Source organism: Rattus norvegicus, chromosome 13, assembly GCF_021556685.1.
Source record: "Rattus norvegicus strain SHRSP/BbbUtx chromosome 13, alternate assembly SHRSP_T2T, whole genome shotgun sequence".
Classification (NCBI taxonomy): Eukaryota; Metazoa; Chordata; class Mammalia; order Rodentia; family Muridae; genus Rattus; species Rattus norvegicus.
This window is the reverse complement of record NC_141546.1, coordinates 48,339,378-48,354,119: the sequence shown is the minus strand read 5'-3', so window position 1 is coordinate 48,354,119 and position 14,742 is coordinate 48,339,378. Positions and strand designations below refer to the sequence as shown.

Below are 14,742 nucleotides of genomic sequence, written 5' to 3'. Positions count from 1 at the left end.
ATCCGAGGCCCTGGCTTGGGGCCCTCAGCTTTGGACTTTGCAGCGTGTTCTTCTTTGCCCCAACTCTGTCCTCCTCGTCCCCTCTCTGACTTCCACTCTCCCCTCTCTGCCCCTCCCCGGCCCCATCCCACCCTGGGTCTGCCTGGCACAGGGCCGTCTGTCTGAGGAGATTGAGAAGCTTCGCCAAGAGGTGGACCAGCTGAAGGGTCGAGGGGGGCCGTTTGTGGATGGCATCCACTCCAGGTACTAGAGGATGGGACTCAGTGCATGCTGGGTTATGGTCCCGAGTGGATCCTGAGAAAGGAGACTCCCTCCCCCGAACACTACCCAGGACCTCAGGTCTTCCTTCCAGTCAGGAGGGGACACTAGAGTTCAGCGAGCTTGGCCAGTCCTTGAGCTCATCTGGACACTTAGGAAGGGAGCATATGTCCTCTAGGGGGTGCTGAGAGGCTAGGAATGAACAGTGGTCCTTCTCTGCTGTGGGAGGAGGCCATGCTTCCTAGATCCTTGCCAGATGGAGGGCACACCCTTGAAGGGTCCACTGAGTTCCACACTCTCCCTTTATCCCACAAGACCCTCTGTAGGGTTCACCACTCACTGAAGTTCTTTTGAGATACATTTTTAGGATTGTCATGTGAGGGCGGAGGACCACCCAAGTTCAAACAGGAGCCAATAGACAGAGAGACATCAGGGAGAGTGAAACAAGGTAGCAACCCTCCTTCCTGTTGGAAGTAGCCATGCAGCCTTTCTCTTATGGCGGTGCTATCCTTTTACCTGAAAGCATTGTAAGAAATGGGGAGAGGGGCTTGTAGCCATACTTTGTGAAGGAGTTGGCCTTGAACTCAGTTCCCAGAGCACTGAGGAGGAAGATGACTGCATGCTATTGCCGAAGGTTCTTGGCTCCTTGTTATCTCTGTACCAGGGGCATGGGCATTAGCAAGGTGGTTACGGGAAACACATGTATGTGTGGATGGGCAGTGCTTATGTGAGGAAAGGACGCTAGGCTGGAGACGAGAGGCCTCTGGAGATCTGAGGTGGCGGACATGCAAGTATCATCTTCAAGCTCACCAGGAGTTACACTCTTGTGTAGGGAGGAGGGTGAAGAGGAGGTAGCTGGGATCATTCTGATTTCTCCTTCCCCATTGGTTAACCAGAAGCAACAGGCTCTCAGTGAATGAGAACTGACCTAGGGCACACCAAGCCCTTTGCTACTATTTGCTTTCCTTGCTGACTGGGAATTCTTTTTTTTTTAAAGATTTATTTATATTTATTATATAAGTACACTGTAGGTGTCTTCACAGGGCATCAGATCTCATTACAGATGACTGTGAGCCACCATGTGGTTGCTGGGATTTGAACTCAGGACCTTTGGAAGAGCAGTCAGTGCTCTTAACCTCTGAGCCATCTCTCCAGCCCGTGACTGGGAATTTTGAGTTCACCTGTAGCCAAGAACTGAGGTGGGGAAGCTGGGTTGGAGCGCCCTCTTTCTGTATAGATTGTGGGCTCCTTTGCCTCTCTGTACTGGGCTCCAGCAAGGCTTCTGAGCTGAGAAGCCGTTGTGGAAGCATCCCAGAGGAGGCTTCTCAACACCAGACATCATTCCAGGTGCCTCAGGGTCTTTGCACTTGAGACAGACACGTGGGGAAGCCAGAGTGGAATCTCTAACTTGTGTCTGTGATTTAACTTTGGGGTCTCCAAAGCTTCCTGGGGGTGTGGAGGACACACCTGGGTGATCAGGAAACCTGCAGAGAGAAGACCAAGATGCAAAGACCTCTAGACTCGCACGGCCCTTAGAGCTCATGTCTTTAGAGTTTTCTTGGTCCCCTGGTCCAGTAGCCCTGCTTCATGACTGCGATCACAATGCCCGAGGCCGTCCACTTGAATGCCTCTCTGACAGGGGGCTCAACTTTTTAAAAGCATCCTCACCCTTCTTGTCAGGAGGAGATCCGGCTCATGCAGAATGAGCCACCGCTCCCTACAGCATCCTCCCCTGGGTCCGTTTGACCCCTGAGTACCAGAGCATAAGTGGAGCCCCGTGCTTCCACGGCAGCTCTTCTGATGTTTGGGACAGCTGTGTCCCAGACTGCTTCTTTCCAAACTGGCCATTCCCCAGTCGTTGGGCCCTCTGAGTGAAGGCTGGGGCTGTGAGCCTTCATGCCCGTCTTTCTCCTCCTGCCACTCAAGGTCACACGTGGGCAGTACAGCAGATGTGCGGTTCTCACTGAGTACAGCCGCGCACGTGCCTCCAGGTCTGCATCGTCGCTATACGGCTCTGAGGGAAGAGTCTGCCAAGGTAAGGGGTGGAGGGATGTGTGTGTGGGTCTCCTTGGGGGATTTGGGGTCAGTTCGGCCGTGTGTCTGGCTCCAGTTACACAGACGACTGGCGTGTGGTGCAAAGCCTTGCCCGGCCTTCTCCCCTGTCACTGACAGCTGCAGCCTTGGGGTTGGGACTCTTGTCAGCTGCAACAGCTGTGACTTCCCCCCACCACACTTACCTCAGCCTCCCAATGGGCAAGAGGTAGGGGGGTGGAAGGTGGCCAGTGATCCCTGAGGCCCCACTACAGCATGTGTTCGTGTGCCTGGGTGTGCACCATTCATTTCTGGTGGCCAGAGATGGGGCTGGAAGGGTAAAATGGAATTACTGAGGTTCCTGGAACAAAAGCGTGGCTTATAGTGGCGAGGAAGGAGGGATGACAGATGAACTGGCCCCCGGGCAAGACACCTGAGAAGCAGCTGGGAGTTTATACTGTTGCCCAGGGAGATGGGGTGGGGGCAGGAAAAGAGAAGGGGCAGAAGAGGGCTAGCTGACCTCCAATAGCCGGTCCTCAAACGTTCTGGGGCCCTAGAGTGTGTGGATGGAGAAAGAGGGAACACCTAGTCGGATGGGGAAAGATTCGTCTTTACCTTTGAGAATCTCCTAATCTGAGCTTGGTGTGCAGGTGTGTTAGCATACTTATAAGGCTGAGGCAGGAGGATTGTGAGCCAGTTGGGGCAACATGACAAGACCCCAATGAGGGGTGGGGGGAGGGGAGAAGACAGAGACACACACAGAGAGACAGAGACACATACAGAGAGACAGTGACAGAGACAGACAGTGCCAGTTGGGACAACATGATAAGAATCCATTGAGGGGTTGGGGATTTAGCTCAGTGGTAGAACACTTGCCTAGCAAGCACAAGGCCCTGGGTTTGGTCCCCAGCTCTGAAAAAAACAAACAAACAAAAAAGAATCCATTGAAAGAAAGGGAAAGAGAGAGAGAGAAAGGGAGGAGGGGAGGAAGGAAAGAAACAAGAAAGTAAACATGCATACATGCAGAGAGGCAGCCAGGTGGAGAGGCAGGCAGAAATAGGGATGCATGCAGGAAGCCAGGCAGAGAGGCAGGCAGGGGGAGAGGGAGGCAGGCAGGGAGGCAGGCAGGTGAGTCTGACCACAGTCTGAAGGCCTCTTCTTTTCTACCTCTCCTGACTCTATACTCCACCATTAACAAGAATACAGCAGCTGCCCAGATGCTCCATGCAAAAGAGGCAGAGGCTAAAATGCAGTCCCGAGGGCGGGACACTGGAGCCTTGGGTGAGAGAGGCTGCATTAGTCCTTCTCTAGCCGATTTTCATCAGGCTCCCAGAGGTGGAGGTGGATGGGCTTCTGGCCCCTAGCTGTCCAGGGTTCTCACTGCTCTCTCCTTCCGTTTCACTCAGGACTGGAAGCCGGCACCACTGCCGGGGGTGTTGGCTGCCACCACCACGCCTGCCTTTGACAGTGACCCTGAGATCTCCGATGTGGACGAGGATGAGCCTGGGGGCTTGGTGGGCACTCAGGTTGATGTCATCTCACCTGGTGGCCATTCTGATGCCCAGACCCTGGCCATGATGCTCCAGGAACAACTGGATGCCATCAACCAGGAGATCAGGTGGGGTAGGAGCGAAGCTGCCAGGTACCTGGGAGGACGGGCCCTTTGTGTTGGGGCACTGTAGGAGAAGTATCAGCTCCTGTCCTGTCCTACAGCTTAGGGCAGCCATCCAGGGACACTCTGTGGTCACCAGGCAAGGATTTGGCCTAATACTGACCCCAGAGGGGCGGTCTGACTCTAGGTGTCATCTGTCCCCTGTGGGCTGGGCTTGGGAAGATGGAGCTGTCTGTGTTCCTGGTATTCAGGCCGACCGTGAAGAAGCCAGCCGAGGGTGGAAGCTTTGTCAGTGTTACGGTTAGTCAAGAGGGGTTCACGATTTGCCTACAGCTGCACGTAAGCGGCTGAGCCAGGACCCAAGTGCAGGTAGAAGCTCTCCAGTGCCTTTTAATCGCTAAGGCCACATTGAATAGAACCAGAGACAGGGAAATTTGTCAAAACCTTCATCCTGCGTTTCTAGCGAGCTTCTTTTACGGTACTGTCATGCAGCAAGGTGAAATTGACAGGCTGTTGAGGTCAGACTTTCAAATCTGAGAAATTGGTATCAAGACACACGTGCAAATACAAGACTCCCGTGTTTAACTCTGTAGAGTAACCCAGTAGCCATAGCTACCATTTATTATCCCAACGGACTTTCAAGAGGAAAGACATTTGAATGGCTTCAGAGTGGGAAAGGTGTCTCAGAATAAGGACACGTCCCCTCTTCCTCTGAAGCACAGTTGGCACGGAAGTCAGTGGGTGTGAACGCACGTGCATGGCTCTCTCTGAGTGCCCCTCGGGCACAACACACCATCTCCCATGTTTCCTGTTCTCAGTGGGACAGAGGTAACCTCATTAGAGGCTGGCATGAATTTAAAAATGCCCCCTCTGGGCCCTCCTGATAAAGAGGATCCTGATAGCGGCCAAGAAGAGGGTGAAGCCTGCTCAGGGTTACTCCTGTAGCTAGTGCAGGTCAGAGATGCCCGCTGAGATGGTTCATAGGTCATGGATCAAATGCCTCCTTCCAGAAATTGGCTTCTGTCAAACTGGGAAGGTGGCTGGCCAAAGAGACCCGGGAACCCTGGTGGTGCCTATGGGTGTTGTCCACTTTTGGTGCTAGGGTGCTGAGCGCAAGGCAGTACCTAGCAACACCCTGGTTTTCTGAGCAGGATGATTCAGGAGGAGAAGGAATCCACTGAGCTGCGTGCTGAAGAGATTGAGACCCGTGTGACCAGCGGCAGCATGGAGGCCCTCAACCTGACCCAGCTGCGCAAGCGTGGCTCCATCCCCACCTCTCTGACCGCCCTGTCCCTGGCCAGTGCATCTCCACCACTCAGTGGCCGCTCCACACCCAAGCTCACTTCCAGAAGTGCTGCCCAGGACCTGGACCGAATGGGGGTCATGACCCTGGTGAGTCTGTGCGGTGTGGTTGAGAGGCCCTGCAATCCCTAGGCCTGTCCATGCCATCATGGCATCATTTTCCCGGGACATAACGCGCTAGGTCACCGGCATGCCCTTCTGGGTAGGAAGGGGTTTGTGACATGCTCCCTGCTCCCTCCTCTGAAAGCTCACAGTAGGCTTAAAGCCAGGCCGTTGTCGGCTGCTCTCTCTCCTTCGGAGGGGATTTATCTTTTCAGGTGCTCCATTCTGCCGTGGTACTTTTTCCAGGCTGGTGTGCATCCCCGATTCCTCTGCTCTCATCCTAAGCAGGCTCGCCCTTTCCTCTCTCTCTCTTTCAGCCCAGCGACTTAAGAAAGCATAGGAGGAAGCTGCTGGTGAGTGCTTCCCGACACCCAGGCACTAGCGGGTTACAGGGTTATCAGCTTCCAGACCCTTTCCTCTGGGCTTCTGCCCCTGGCCCTGGGGTCGGAGTTTACCTTGAGAGGCTGCAGGTCCTCCCCGAAGCCTTCTCTAGCTCTCTGATCCTCTGCCTTGTCTGGGCTGGGTAGGCAGGCAGGCCCCAGCTCTCTCCCTCTACCCCCTGACAACCCCACTGTCTGTTCAGTCGCCAGTGTCTCGGGAAGAGAACCGAGAGGATAAAGCCACCATAAAATGTGAGACTTCTCCTCCTTCCTCACCCAGGACGCTGCGGCTAGAGAAGCTTGGCCACCCTACCCTGAGTCAAGAAGAAGGCAAGAGGTGAGCGGGGCAGGCTACACTTCCAGTCTCTGTCCCACAGCCTTTGAGGGGCTGCATCTCACCTGTCATAGATCCTTGACTGCTTCATTTCTGCTTGGGACACCGTCAGGGGATTGATGTTCCCACATCTCCCTGGGTCACCTGCTTTGGCCACACCCTTTTCACACCCATCCCCCGTCGCCCCCACCCCTGACACTGACACTTGACCCCCGTCCTGAACTCTAACTTCCATCTCTCTTGCGGTAATTGAAGTGTGTTTCTTCTTATTCACCCCCTCCTGGCCATCATCCTGTAGTGCCTTGGAGGGCCAGGACAGCAACCCCAGCAGCAGCAACAGCAGCCAGGACTCCCTGCACAAGGGCGCCAAGCGCAAGGGCATCAAGTCGTCCATTGGCCGCCTGTTTGGGAAGAAGGAGAAGGGCAGGCTGATCCAGCTGAGTCGGGATGCCACAGGCCATGGTCTCTGCCTTTCACAGCAGAGGGTGGGGCGGGTCCTGGGGAGTGGGCTTCAGGAGGGCCTGCTTCTACACAGCTTGGTTTGCCTGTCCTGGGCTCGTGGGCGGGAGCCATAGACCAACAGCTTTCAGTTCTGGAGAGAGGGAGGGAGGTTTTCACAGAGCTGTGTCATGTTGGACTGGGTTACCTCACGAGGCGCTGGGCTCCTGTGCCTCAGCGTCCCAGGCGGTGGCTGGTGTTCACTGACCTGACATGCTGCAGCCGTGAGCCTGTGTGGAGGCAAAACTTCAGCTCCCTGAAGCTGCTTCCTCTTTGGAACATTTCTGATGGGCATTCTAGGACCTGAGGGCAACTGTCTGAGGTCTCTTTCATTTGATTAATTAATTAATTAATTAACGTATGTGTGTATGTATGTGTTTATGCATGCATGTATGTATCTTATCTGTTTATTTTTGTCAGTCATGTTTGGTACTGTCCTAGGTCTCTAGGCTCTTCAGCCTCTATTTTCTGTCCCTCCAGGCAGTGTCACACAAGGGCCCCCTCTCATGGCATGGGTCCCAAGTTGGGCAAATGATTGGTTGTGTCCTAGCTCTTAAGGGTTGGATCACCACTAGCTCTTACTTCTAAGCGCATCTGATTTTTCACAGGGCTTAGTATGAAATCTTCTGCTTTGATTGTTTGTTCTGTTACACAGGATTGAACTCAGGACCTCCTACTTACTAGAAAAGTGCTCTACCGTTGGCCTATATCCCTAGGCCTCTGTTTATTTTAAGATTGGGTGTCATTATGTTGTCCGAACTGGCCTTGAAATTCACTCTGTAGACAAGGTTAACCTTGAACTTAGGAACCTTCCGCCTTAGTTTCTCGATAGCTGGGATTATAGGCTGAGCTATCAGGCTGGGTTCTAATTATAATTTAATGTTTATTTATTATTATCATTTTCTCTGTGTGTGTGTGTGCACATGTGTATGTATGTTTGAGATAGAGCCTTGCTATGTGCCTTTGATTGATCTGGTACTTGCTGTGTATTCTAGAGTGGGCTTAAACTCATAGCAATCCTCCTGTTTCTGCCTCCTGAGGGCTGGGATTACAGATTCTGTGGCCCAATAGGCTTTTTTGCTGGAGAAGGTGGTTGGGCAGGAGTGGAAAGCTGTGGTTATGCTCGGTCAGTAGGAGGGAGGCACACAATAAACACTAGCCTTTCCACCCTTACCCCACTTCCCCTCTTCTGTCCACCATTTCCCCAGTCACTTTCCACACATTAAGTAACCCCATTTCAGCACAACGTAAGGCGGTGGCGCCATAACTCAGGGGGCCTGGCAGCTGACTAAAAAGGGAAAACAGTGGAATTATTCCAAAGCACTGTATTGTGGAGATGGCCCAGGTGCTTCAGGACCCAGGGTAGCCGTGGAAGGGCCGGGAAGGGGACAGTATCCTCTGTTCGGCAGCTCTGAGCTGAAGCTTGTAGGGTTACAGAATTCGGCCAAGACAAGAGAGTGTGTGTGGGGGAGGGGGAGGGTGCAGCTTGAGGAAGGGAAAGCCATGGGGGAGAGGCCTCTGTGTGCTGCTGCAGAGGAGGAAGAGGTGGGAAGATTGGAACAGAGGAAAGGATGGCTAGCCCGGACCAGCTCCTGAGCCTCAGAAGAGAGTTAGCAGTCCCCCAGAGTGGCTGGAGCATTGATGAGTCAATCACTCAGGCGAGAAGCTTGATCAGCTAGAAGGAAGGAACCTTTGGACCTAAATGCATAATGAGACCTTCTGTGACTTCACATCCCTGGGAAGGTGTGAATCACAGCACAGCTCTCTGAGGGAAGAAGAGGACGGGGAGGGTGGGAGTCCCAGCCTGGGAGTAAGGCAGAGCAGGCAGGAAGGGCATGTGGAGCCAGCTGTAGGCAGGTCTGCTCCATGGCAGAGGCATGCTGGGAGAAGCCTGATATTTCAATTTCTCACCCAGCGCTGACGGCTAAGCTACAGTGACTTCAATGACAATGGCCTCTCTCAGGAATTCTCCAGGGTTTTATCCCGGATCTGGGAGATTGCCAATGGAGAGAGTGGAGGGGAGCTCCCTTCTGTAGTCTGTGCAAGTGAATGCACCTAAAGGTAGAGGCTGGTGTGCAAGAGGACACCAGAGATGGTGCATGTGTGTGTACATACGTGTGCACAAAGAGAGACAGAAGGCAGAGGGAGAGAAGGGGGAGAGAACAGGTCTTTCTTACACACACACACACACACACACACACACACACACACACACACACTAGACAGACAGATATAGTGCGGCAAGAGAGATTGCCCAAGACATAGATCTCTCAGTAGTTTCTTTATCTTTATCAAGTCGGGATAGTTCTTTTGAATTCTTTTCTGTGTCCATTCATATCTTCTTGGGGTTTGCTTTGCACCTTGGCTTAGAGAGGTAATGGGCTCTACCTAGGGGTCTAGAGTGGAACAACTCGGGTCTATCTTGCTGGAAAACACTCCCAGAGCTCAGGCACCTCCAGGGGATGAATCAACCACTGTCACTCTGGGGCTGCCTGGAATCAGAGACTTCCGGGGGTAGCTGCGGGAATTAAATGGGGACCCATCAGCTTTGGTTGGGTTGCTCTGTGTGGAGAAGGCACCTGCAGCTGCTTCTCTGTTTCCTTGGTCTAGGCCAAGGCAGAAGCAGAAGGGCTACTGACATGCCCATGTCTTCCTTTCCAGTTCTGCTCACAGACTCCGAGCTCAGTCTGCAGGAACCAATGGTACCTGCCAAATTGGGGACCCAGGCAGAGAAGGACCGGCGACTGAAAAAGAAGTAAGAGCCTCGGACCGGGGCACTACTAGCATGGCCCAGGCCCCTAACTGCTTTCTTATCATTTTGAGCTCAGAGAGATAGAGTAGGGCAAGGCTTGGTCCATGCGGGCACACCTGAGCAGCCCCGAGTTGAGAGCGAGGCCTTAGGTTGATCCTAGGGAACAGGAAGCAGGAAGGCTGTGGGAGAGTAATCCGGGACCTATGATTCTCTTGCAGGGCACATGGAGATGGCTAAGTCAGTGTGTGTGAGGTGTGAGAGCACTGTGGGCATTCAGGCTGTTTCCTGCCTCACTTTGAAGTTTGATATTTCTTCAGGCATAGAGCAGAAGGACTCAAGGGTGGGGATCGGGGGAAGTATGAATGGCAGCTCTTGGCCCAGCCTGCAGTGGTCCCCAGGACTCATCCTGGTTGAGAGGACAAAGACTAGTGAGCCTGTTGTTCCTCCCCCAAGACACCAGCTGCTTGAAGATGCTCGCAGAAAAGGAATGCCTTTTGCCCAATGGGATGGCCCCACGGTGGTCTCCTGGCTGGAGGTGAGCCTGGGGAGGGGAGAGGCTCTGAGATCTGGAGGGAGGACCATGTCAGGATAGCCCTCTGTGAACCTAAGTCACTTGTGTCTGCTCTTGGGTTTCGCTTTGCACCTTGGTTTGGTGGGGTGAGGATTCCTAAGCAGCAGGCGTGATGTCTCTGTAAGTTTACCAGAATATTTCTCCCAGATAGATACATGTGTGCCATGTCAAGAACAGGGGAGCAAATCACAGGCAGACTCACTCTCCCATCAGGCTGCGCACGCAACCACCCAGATGACGCTGAGTTGTCCCCCTTCTGCCCTGTGTCTGTAGCTCTGGGTGGGGATGCCTGCTTGGTATGTGGCGGCCTGCCGGGCCAATGTCAAGAGTGGAGCCATCATGTCTGCCCTGTCAGACACGGAGATCCAGCGGGAGATCGGCATCAGCAATGCCCTGCACAGGCTCAAGCTCCGCCTGGCCATCCAGGAGATGGTGTCACTGACGAGCCCCTCAGCCCCGCCTACCTCAAGGACAGTGAGTAACCCCCTTCATCCTCAGATCGACCGACAAAGGCCCTGACATAGTTGCACAGTCTCCCACTGGTCTTTAGGAAGACTGGAGCACTGAGCCCTGCTTTAACTTCCCATCTCCACAAAACACTCTCCCCACTGTTCAGGAAGATGCAGCGTTGATTCTGGGAGGATCCTAGCAGGTCTGGCTCTCTGCCTCCTATGGGTAGCCATAGGCTCCATTTCCCCTTGCCTACCTGACAGTAACTGAAGATCTGGGGATAGTTCCTAGGATAGACTGCTTATGCTATCCTGCGAAGAGCTGTGGGCTGGGCCCATGGCAGGAGTCAAGGGAAGGGAAAGTTGTACTTGAGGCCTCCTCTGGGGGCCTTGAGCGGTGGGGTGCATCAAGGACTAGGACGCTTTCCTCTCTGCCTGCAGTCTTCAGGGAATGTCTGGGTGACCCACGAAGAGATGGAAACTCTGGCAACGTCTACCAAAACAGTGAGTCTGCCCCTTGGCCCAAGGACCAGTGACATCCATGAAGATTAAATTAGTAGAAGGTGCGGGAGGCCAGAGGGACTGGCAGAGATCTAGCATCCCTGATGTTGCCTGGTTCTGTTCTCTGGGTGGAGGATTGTGGGTAGGCAAGATGAGATTGGGAATCATTGTTGTATATGTGGCAAGCTCTGTTCCAGCAGCCATAGACCCTTAGCGGCTTTGGGCAGAGAAAACTCTGCCCTGTTATGGGCCTGAGTCATAAATTCCATGTTCATGGCTTGGCCCTTGGTGGGTAGGAGGGAAGAGGGAAGTAGGGCTCCAGGATTTTTGACTTTCGTGTCTCCCCTGACATGCGGCACTGGTTCCTGCTAGGACAGTGAGGAGGGCAGTTGGGCCCAGGTAAGACCCCTCCTCCCTCATCAGAACTACTCTCTGAAGGTCAGGGCAGCATCCCTCCGTCCAGCTCCAAATGGCACAGCTGGCCGAGTTCAGCACGTGCATATCCTTGTCATCCACGGAGCCCTGGATAAAGTTCCTTCCCTCACCCCAAACTCCTTTTTTCATTCCCTTTCTGCTTTCGTAGGATGGCAGGTGAGGAGTCCTGAGGGGACTGAGCCCCCAGCGTGCTGGAGTCTTCACGATGGGACTTTCTGTTCATGAGTCATGAGTCTTAGATTCAGACAATTCTCTTCCATTCCTTATCCTTCCAAAGGTCGCTCCCGTGAGCAAATATTTACTGAGCATCTTCTCGGATTGGCCGGTCTAAAGTTTCTAGATGAGTAAAGGGATCGAGTTAATGAGAAGTCTAGTGGAACAAAAGGAGGGGCAGTGTTTACACGCACAGGGACTGTGTGGGACAGTGGCTACTATGGTGGAAATCGAGGCAGGGCAGCCATCCGGGCATTCGCTAACCATACTCACCAGTGACGGCACATTTTCATCATAAACACTAGAGGAATCAGAAATGCTGTTCAGTGGAAAATGCTGATGGCTTTATAGAATCTGGTAAATTAAAAAAATATGCAAAGTTAATAATGTTTTGCTCAGCAAATGTATACACTGGTAATGGTAAAACCCTCCCCACTTTGGTTTTTCAAGACAGGGTTTCTCTGTGTTTCTTTGGCCACACAGAATTCACTGTAGGACCAGTGTGGCCTTGAACTCAGAGATCCACCTGCCTCTACCCATTAAGTGCTGGGTTTAAAAGCGTGAGCCACCACCACCAGGCTAAAGCCTTCTTTCTTACAGTAGAAGAATGGTAGTTGGGTACAGCAGTTGCGAGTAGGCAGGGCAGTGGGGAACAGGATGCAGGGGAAAGGGCAGAGGCTGTTCTAGTTCTGCACTTGGATGTGGACCACAGGGGATAACTTCATTTGTACGCTTGGTAATAAACATACCCGGTGTACAATTTTACACATACCAGCACATACAGTTTCCCTTTTAAAACAGAACTGCTCGATCTGAAGACATCTAGCAGGGTTGCGGATGGTGGCAGAGGGCTGCTTTCAAAATGGAATCTTTCTAAAGCTCAGTGGTCAGGGATCCCCTGTTTGCTCTCTGTGGAGGGAATGGCTTGTGGTGTGGGCTTCTTGAGGTACGAGTGGGAACATTAGTAAAGAACCTGGGAGATCCTCAAGTGATGACCGGGCCTTCGGGGAAGCAGAGTGGCTATTCAGGCACAGGCTACTCTTCACTCTTTTCTTTCTTCCTGCCTTCAGCTAACATTTAATCATTCCCTGGACTGCGAAGCTAGCCATTCCCCAGAGCCAGGCTGTCATTCTTCACAGACCCACCTCTCCTCTGGCTCAGCAGGCTTGGGGTTGATAAATTGGCAAGTTGTGCACACACGGCTACTTGTTGCCTTGCAGAGGTGGCAACTCTGGTTTTCCTACTCCTTGGACGATTGGTCTTGTTCACTGATGTAGACCAGAAGTTCTCGACCCGTGGGTCACAACCACTTTGGGGGGTCAAATGTCAGATAGTTACTGATTACGATTCACAATGGTAGCAAATGACAGTGATGAAATAGTAATGAGATAACTTCATGGTTGGGGGCCATCACAACATGGAGCACTGTAAAGGGTCGCCGCATTAGGAAGCTTGAGGACCACTGGTGTAGACAACTGATACTTGAGTAGGCCTGGGCCATTTTGAGATCCTGAAATACTTCTGTCACCTCCTTAGTACAGATAAGCTGAAGCGTCACTGACCAGCTTGACTTCTCTCATGGGTGGAGGGGTGACTGGTGTTTCTCCCCAGTAGATACGCTGCTTGTAACCCGTTGGCACCGCCTGCCTTCCTTCTCATGTCCCCAGACCCTGGCCTACGGAGATATGAATCACGAATGGATTGGAAATGAATGGCTGCCCAGCCTGGGGCTCCCTCAGTACCGCAGTTACTTCATGGAGTGCCTAGTGGATGCACGCATGCTGGATCACCTCACCAAGAAGGACCTGCGTGTCCACCTCAAGATGGTGGACAGTTTCCATAGGTGAGCCAGGTTGGAGCCAGGGCTACCTCCCTGGTGTGTGGCCTCTCCTCCAGCCCCAGGGCTCTGTCTTCAGAGAGAGGGGCCCCCTGTCTCTCTCCAGGTCCTGTTTTGGGTGGTAATAGGTTTCTCTGTCATGAAACTCACATTCTTGTTGTATTCTTCGGATGGTGGATTTGATCCTGTCACCTTTAACCCTTAGGACACAGGTTGTTTTTGCATTAGCATCATCTTTGAGTTTCCTCTCATTCTGAATTTCCTTGCCTGTCTTCCTTTCTCTTGCCTGTTCTTGCTGAATTCTCTGTGTTTATCGAGAATGCTCACAGAGAATCTGGCATTGAGTTTAGGGACTGCATTTCATCTAGGCCATGTCATCATTGTAACAGAATACCTTCTGAAATGCAGCATAAGAAGTCGGGGCTTATTTTGGTGCAGCCCATCATGATGGACGAGTGAAGACGGCAGGCAGGAATGTGAGGTAGCCGGTCACTTTGCTTTAGTAGTCAGGAAGAAGGGGATGGAAGCTCGTGCTCGATGGCTTTCTCCTTTACATACAGTCTAGGACCCCAGCAGGGATGGTGCTACCCACTCTTAGGGAGTTTTACCTCAGGACTGTAAAACTTCAAAGCCACCCCCATGGCTAACTTCACCCAGCGAGGCTCTAAGAGTTCTGTGACCTTTCCAAACAGTATGACCGTCTGGTGACCAAACACAGGAGGGACCACCGCATATCACAGGGGCAGTGGGCTTGGTGGGCTTTTGCGTCCTCAGTGGGAGTTCTCCTGCTTTGGACCTCTGTTCCTTTATGCAGCATGTCACCTAGTCCTTTTCTTCTTTTGATGAAAAGATCTGTCTAAACACATCACAGGTAGAGGCCCCAAGCTGGCAGCCTGCGAGTAGTTGACCTATAGAGACATTTTGTTTGGCCCACGTTTCGTTTTACAAATCATGAATTTGGTTGCCAGTATTTTGTTTTTTCGTTTTAATTTTTATTAGTTTTGTTGTTTATGTGTATGGTTGTTTACCTGCATGCATGTCTGTGAACTGCATATGTGTCTTTTGCCTGTGGAGGCCAGAAGAGGATGTTGGGTCCTCTGGAACTGGAGTCACAGACCATGTGAGTCATCTTGGGTGTGCTGGGAGTTGAACCAAGGCCCTGTGGAAGGGCGGCAAGTGCCCTAACCACTGAGCCATCTCTCCAGCTTTCGTTGTCAATGTTTTAGCAGTAGTTTGTATCTGAGTATCTGGAGTTCTGGCTTCTTTTGAAAGATGGAAAGCTCTCTAGACACAACAGTGCCTCCAGCCTGCTTCTTAGCTAGCTCCTTAGCAAAGGCCAGCCTCACTGCCTGGGCCCAGCTCTCAGAGTTGACTGTGTTACATGTTCTCACCTAGCTTTATACAGCCCCACTTCCTACTTAAGCCCTGGCTTTGCCTCAGGTCGATAGTAAGACGACAGGTGTCATT

General features: G+C 52.5%; 1 protein-coding gene across 18 annotated transcripts in view; it reads left to right on the top strand.

Annotated features, from left to right (window-relative positions):
• Ppfia4 (PPFI scaffold protein A4) overlaps positions 1-14,742 on the top strand; it is a 47,927-nt gene that overhangs the window by 20,755 nt on the left and 12,430 nt on the right. For 5 of the 18 annotated variants that reach the window (XR_015635060.1, XR_015635059.1, XR_015635058.1 and 2 more), the window contains 13 exon segments: positions 152-243; positions 2,185-2,293; positions 3,696-3,907; positions 5,053-5,293; positions 5,623-5,658; positions 5,889-6,022; positions 6,318-6,481; positions 9,179-9,272; positions 9,723-9,804; positions 10,114-10,314; positions 10,731-10,793; positions 11,163-11,189; positions 13,106-13,281. Coding sequence is in view for 3 of the 18 variants with exons in the window: in XM_087579897.1 (XP_087436023.1) it covers positions 152-243; positions 2,185-2,293; positions 3,696-3,907; positions 5,053-5,293; positions 5,623-5,658; positions 5,889-6,022; positions 6,318-6,481; positions 9,179-9,272; positions 9,723-9,804; positions 10,114-10,314; positions 10,731-10,793; positions 11,163-11,189; positions 13,106-13,281 (1,631 nt within the window). In the remaining 15 variants the exon portion in view is untranslated. 18 annotated transcript variants of the gene reach the window in all.